This window comes from Bradysia coprophila, chromosome IV (assembly GCF_014529535.1).
Source record: "Bradysia coprophila strain Holo2 chromosome IV, BU_Bcop_v1, whole genome shotgun sequence".
Classification (NCBI taxonomy): Eukaryota; Metazoa; Arthropoda; class Insecta; order Diptera; family Sciaridae; genus Bradysia; species Bradysia coprophila.
In genome coordinates this window covers 1,746,706-1,753,492 of record NC_050738.1, presented here as the reverse complement: position 1 = coordinate 1,753,492, position 6,787 = coordinate 1,746,706, and the positions used below count along the sequence as shown (strand labels likewise).

At 33.8% G+C, this 6,787-nt stretch overlaps 1 protein-coding gene across 2 annotated transcripts in view; it reads right to left on the bottom strand.

Moving 5' to 3' along the window:
• Positions 1 to 4,838: 4,838 nt before the first annotated feature.
• The window catches only part of LOC119066137 (muscarinic acetylcholine receptor DM1), a 59,461-nt gene continuing 57,512 nt past the window's right edge, over positions 4,839 to 6,787 (bottom strand). The window contains exons 7-9 of one of the 2 annotated variants that reach the window (XM_037168428.1): positions 6,343 to 6,520; positions 6,095 to 6,279; positions 4,839 to 6,007 (exon numbers count right to left, since the gene is read on the bottom strand). In XM_037168428.1, coding sequence (XP_037024323.1) covers positions 5,227 to 6,007; positions 6,095 to 6,279; positions 6,343 to 6,520 — 1,144 coding nt within the window. In that variant the 3' untranslated portion in view covers positions 4,839 to 5,226. The remainder of the gene's footprint in view (positions 6,008 to 6,094; positions 6,280 to 6,342; positions 6,521 to 6,787) is intronic. The other variant, XM_037168429.1, reaches the window with a different exon arrangement.

Here is a 6,787-nt window from a genome sequence, read left to right as displayed (position 1 = left end):
ATTCAAAAACAACAAATATTTGGTAACGGTAAACGGTTTTAAGTTCTTACTCTTAACGTTTGTTTGTCTGTATTCGTAGTTGTGTGTTATTCCAGTCTAGGAAAAGCCAATCACGGTATATATGGAACTGTTGTCTCTATAGAGTTTAACAAATTTTTTTCGTCTCTACAAATATTTCAATTTTTTTGTAAAAACGATTTTCTCTCACAAATTTTAATATAACAAAATCTATTGCACTAACAGCAATTTGAAAAATTCAACCGTTCTATCTATTATAAATATATCCTTCCATAATCTATCGGTAAACTTAATCATAATTTTGAATTTTGAATCATTTTCTTCCCTTCATGTATACCAATAAAGTTTTTGACTAACTTCTTATCTCATTTTCTATATTTTTTCTTTTCTTTTAAATTTAGATTTTTGCACCCAATCGTTTTTCATTTTCTAATTTCTACGACAACGCTAAACATTTTGAATAATTCTAATGCAACATTATATGTTGCTCAACGTCTCTATTATAGTAGCGGATGAGTTGCGCGAAATGATTGTATTTGCCCAATTACAACTATCCAACGGTACAAAAATTACTAAGTGACAATTTTAAGCATAGACTGAAAAACAATGCGAAAAAAGAGTTATTCATTAATTATGTAAAATTATGTAAAAACTAGTGAAGGACCAGATTTTCAAACACTAAGAAGTGCTATAAGCAAAAGAAGTAGTAGATTCAATGATTTTAACGCAATTAACTTGCAGATTATAAAAAACTCATCAGAAGTGTGTGCACATTTGGATTGAGGATATTTAGTAATAACAATGATAATCTACCTAAAGAACCCATGAAGGGTCATGGGCTAAATTATTATTTAATTTAACTAGTTTCACTAATTATCTTTTCAGTACGGAGAGGCTATTTAGTACTTAGTACTAATTTTGATATTTTTTGCGAGTTGTAAATTAGTAGCCCTCTTCGAAGAGAAAGTACGTAATTTACTATTAGCATAAGGTCATCAATTCAGTGATTCAGTCTTCGTTTTGCAGATCATTTACGAGCTTTTGGAATTCTGAAAATGTTCGCTCTAAAAGCTCTTCAAAGTCAACTTCTATAATGAAATACAAAAAATTATTAGTACATTGTTGTCTTACATAGCCAAATTTATGTAAAAACTAGTGAAGGACCAGATTTTGAGTCAAACACTAAGTAAATGGTATAAGCAATAGAAATAGTAGAATGGTGAAACAATTCTTGAATTTATTTCAGCACAACCCCTTCTAAATTGTGGTCCTTTTAAATTAAACATCATTAATAAATTAACGTAGTCATTTTGATGGTTACAATTATTAGTGCTTTCGAATAGAGGTTGTGTAAGTAGAGGTGAGGAAACCGACTCATTACAGATTGTGTGATAAGTCAACTTAAAGAAAATATTTTTTTTCTTGTTCGGTTGAAATTGTCACATTCACATACACTACTTAAATAAACCTAGTTCTCGCCACAGAAAAAAATTTCTTTGGGCTGTGTAAACCAAATACATCCATTTCCCGCAACTCACAAAAGTATTATGTAAATAAATTTCATTAAACTAACTAACTTGCGACAAACAATATACACAAAAATGTAAATTAATTAAAAAAATTAATTAATTCTTCACAAAAATATCATTTTTTTCATTTGGTTTTTAAATTTATTTTTTATCTTATAAAATAGAACTTTGTGCTTTTTATCTGAAACATACAAAATATATAAAAAAATTTCACTAATTTTATAGTTTTTTTTTCCTTTTTTGGTTTTTTGTTTTACATTTTTATATATAAATTCTTCAACTCCTCTCATGTTCATAACCTACAATATTTTATTTTTTTATCTTTGGCTTTTAATTTTAGTTTTTATTCTTTAAACTTTAGTTTTCGAACATTTTTTTCTTCTCCTTTTTTCAATTTTGTTTCACATTTTACTGTTTTTTATAAATTACACAAAGATTTTATTAACTCGATTTCGTTTATTACTGAATACATGATTTTCTGGTTTTATTATTCATTTTGGTATATTTACATTCATTAAACTGGTTTTTATTTGTTAATATTTGTTAAACATTTCGCTAGATTCAATAAATATTATCAATATTTTGATGTAGAAAATGACACTCATTTTTATTATAATATTATTATTAATGTAGGTTTATGTTATTAAGTTAATACAGATTTTTACTAAATCATTGATTTCTTCATCATCTTCAGTTTTATCAGTTTACACATTTATAGAGATTACAATTTACTTTTTATTTACATTATAAACGTTTTCTGTGATCACCATTTTAAATACTTTCGTAATGGTTTCGCGCGGTTGTACATTTTAGTTTGATCGAGAACTTGAAAACGAATGCTAGAGATCAGGTAAAGCCTTCTTTCATTCTCTCAATAAGGTATGCTAATGTATATAAAATGATTATGTCATCTTAAGGGGTCCCTACCTAATTGTGATTGCTTCGACACATTATCGCATTCACTTGAAATGTGCCGAATCCTGACATTTTGCTAAACCCTTCCAAGTGAGGGCGTTAATGCACAGTGTGCATTGCACACACTGAACTGCTTCCTGTTCAACAGTGGCGCAGGTTTCTATGACTGAATATGTTCTACGGTTAGGGTGGGTTATTATTCTCAGTAGTGAGACAGAAGAAAGAAAGAGAATAAAGAAAAACTAAGAAGGAGAAAACGTTCGAATCTTGAACGGATATTCTGAAACTGCTTTTGACAGACCAACGTCGATCTGTCTTTTTACTTCAATTCGTGACAAAAATCAGTTTAATTGAAAACTGAAAAATGAAAACTACGTTTTTTCATAGATTTAATCATCTGTTATCAATAGCGACGACAATGGTAAGTGACGAACACTACCCAATGTACGCTTTTATATAGCAAAAAGTAAGTTCGAAATAAAAGAAGTAAAAGATTTTCCACGGACTTATTGTGAGTAATAGTAGATTATGTGCCTCTGTCGTAAATGTTTATTTTGATGATTTGGAAGTTTTGTACCGAGCCGAAGGCGTGGTATATAATCCGAATCGTCAAAATAAATATTTAGGGCAGAGGTACATACGCTATTTTATCTGCCGAGAACAGATGTGTCGATGTGTATTCCTCACACTTCCAAAAATATAAAATTTCCATCACATTCAAAGAATTTGATCACAAAAAAAAATCGTTTGCTGACTGTGAACAATGAGTCTCAAACTATCATGTGACACCTTAGGATTAGCTAAAGGAAACCAGATAGTAATAAATCAAAGCGTTACGGCAAAGCACTGGAACAGAACTTTGTAATGGAAAAACGGCCGTTTTAAAATTCGATTCTATTGACTAGTTGTAGCTGGTCGATCATTTTTCTAAACTTTCAAAATCCGAGCTCGATTGATCTGAAAATTTTGAACCGATGTCGGGTTCGGATACAAAAGTACTAAGTAAATAGCCACAATGCGAACGTAAGCGATGTAGTAATTAATAATTTAGAAATATTTATTTTGTTGAGGTCTTGACATTCAATCTTCGGTTAGACAGAGCTTTTACAAGCTTTAAGCTTTTTTTTGAATTCCAAAAAATTTCTCTTTCAAAGCACTTCAAAGTCAACTTCTACAATGAAGTTCAAAAAATTATGAGAGCACAGAGAATGATTTAAATTTCAATGAAAAATATTTTTGTGTTACAATACGAAGAAAAGATACCTTCCATTATATGGTCCTGTTTGGCAACATCTGATTGCTAAATGAATTCTTTCAAAGATGATTATTATCAAAACTAAAAACTTTTAGTTTGATTGAAAAAAAAAGTTGTCTATTCGAAATTCGATAGCTTCACTCAATAGTTGCACATCGTCCCCAAAGAGCAGCGATTTTTTTTTTTCTTCTAAACTTTCGTTTTACGATGGCGAAAAAAAATCCACTTCGTAATTTAATTGAAAATTCTTCAACGAAATTACACCGGTCGTATTCTGTTGCAATCGATGCAATATGTATAAAAGTTGCAATGGAAGTCTATCAAATTGAGCGACATTGTACGATAACTTTGCCATCGAAAACGAATTATCGAGTAATTTTTCTACGATAAGGAATTTCCACTTCCTTTTCTGAAGACATCGGAGAGCACAGCTGAAAGTTTAGATTTTCAATTCAACAGAAAGAAGCGTAAACAAAATACAAAAAAAAATCCCTTTTTCCATGACGGTACAAGCGATGAAACTGCAATCAAATTACTGCAGTCCTTGCCTTCATCATCATCGTCATCATCATCATCCTCCTCCTCTCTCAGCGAATCGATTAAGAATTCAAACTGACAAAAGGATTTTTTATTTAAACTTTCCTTTTACATGATGACCGTAGCCAAATCGAAACACAAGCACACACACATGTATAATGCAAGCAAAGCACATGAGAGCTAAATGATGGAAAAAATAAATAATTTCCAGCAGTCACTTTTAATTATTGAACATTTTCCTACATTTCCTATGTAATTTTCGTAATATCCGCTGAAAAGTTGCATTTTGCTTCTCGTTTATTATTTAATGGCATATTTCCAAGATAAATTATCCATTCGTTGCACTATGGGTGATACACACGAGTATACACACTCGTTGCATCACTTTTCGTTTGGATATTTATTCGGATATACCGTGTGATCGTAATAGTCTAACTGGGGAGAAAAAAAATGTAGAGTGGTGTTGCGCTAATGGGGTCATTTGAGATTACATTCGATACATATGATGGAAATAAAGTCCAGCAAAATTGAGAGAATTGAGAGAACTGAAAGGTAGAAAGAGAGGGACATAGAGAAATGAGGGTCTCTTCAGAAAAGCACACCCTTTGTGTCCAGACACCTTCTTATAAAAGCAATCGTTAAGTGTGGAAACATGGTCACGGTCACCAAGAATGTTGAAAGTCATTAGTACGCCGAATGTGGAATAGAACTAAAGTTTTCGATTTTCAAGAACTCGATAAAATCAACCGGATGTTATATTGCATTGAGTTGAATTTACTGTTGTCGTTTTATGCTATTTTTTTAATGAAAGTTTTCGTCCTATCCACACCAATAATATTATAAAGTTCACTTACAGGCTAAAGTCGGTCGTTTCGATTACAAATTTTTTTCTTTCCTTCTTTCTAATAAATTGGCAAATCAAAAATGGTTTAGCAAACAACAACGAAAACTATTACCCATCCCATCCTTCCTCTAATTATATACACCGCGTGTCATAGCCTCCCGATTTCTGGTGTGCCATTTACATGTCAAAATTCGAACATATGTTCGCCGGAACGATGCATTGCACAACGCGTAGCACATGGGATTTATGAGGGAATTGATGTAGCACAAAGCATAGAAAAAGTCCCACAATTCCTGTGGTATGCACTTTGTGCACGATGTCAGCGGTTTCAGCAAAACCAGTATGTTGTATGGTGTCCAAGTTATTATAAAACTCAGTAGAATGGCTGACAGCGTTTTGGCTGCTTTTGTTTCTTGTCGTTTCTCTTGTGATTTTTTCTTCTTTTTCGCTTGTCGTGGCGGTGGATGTGGTTTGAGCATGGGTTTCGGAATAATTTTGGCATTCAACGGTATTCGAATGTCGGGAGCGTGTGACAGTCGTCTGCCCAATGGCAAACTGTATTCGGAATCGCGTGATGGCAGTGGTCTGCGTGGCGGTACTGTCATGACCGGTAAAGGAACATCATCTTGGATCATTTTTATCGACGGCGCTCGATCGTCTCCGGTGCCACCGTCAGGCGGTAAACGTATTAGAATTGTATATACCGAATCTTGGCTGACGGACCTTGAACCGAGACGATTACTGTTCGGCAGTGATCGAGAATCTCGAGCACCTTGCTGATGTTCTTGTAGTTGCGATAGCGGTGCTAATGGTGGTCGTGCTGGTGTAGGCGAAGCGTCAGGAATTATGCTCACCAGTCCAGGCCGGCCAGTTGAATATGGATCACGGATAACATTCAACGATGTGCATCTGTGAACAGATCAATGCGAGAAAACGTTATAAAAATTAGGTTGAATGTTACAAGTGTGGACGGGGAATGAGACTATTCGTTACTACCTGGAAACGGAGCTTTGTAAAGGAGTTTCTATGGATACAGGTGTTGCATACCCTAAATCTGATGGTTCCTCTTGATCGTACGCATAATCATCGGAATCATCACGTCCCGAATGCCACCATGCTATACACCAGTCTTTAATGCCAGCATAGCAATTTTTTGGAGCGGCCGGTGCCCCTGTTGCAGTCTGTTGGAAATTCATTCAGTTAGATTTCCAAAAAAAAATCGTGAAAAATTTCTGTTAACTTACACTCGATCTTCGCGAGTGGTGTGCGTATCCGGAATCGGACAGAACAGCATTGGTCATGTACACGCTTTCCGCATCGGCAGATGATTCTGATCGTGGTCGCCGCCAAACTCCATATCCATCGCCATCACTTGTGACTTGCGTTATCATACCAGAATGATTCACTTGTGTCGTTTCATCACTGAAATGCGGAGAAAAAACAAACATTAAAACTTTGCGCGCTGGATTTTAATATCGGGATGCTCGATTTTATGGAGTTGTTGTCCACTTGTTCTACATATACACATGAGAGCAGAACGGGGGTATGCGTTACATAATTTATTGTGGTTTTCTCGTTAAAATCTGGAAAATAAAACCTATCGACTGTGAGAAACCTATAGTCGAATATCAACAGAGAAAATAGGAAAATAAATTATGTATAATACCAAATACAATGAACATAAAATCC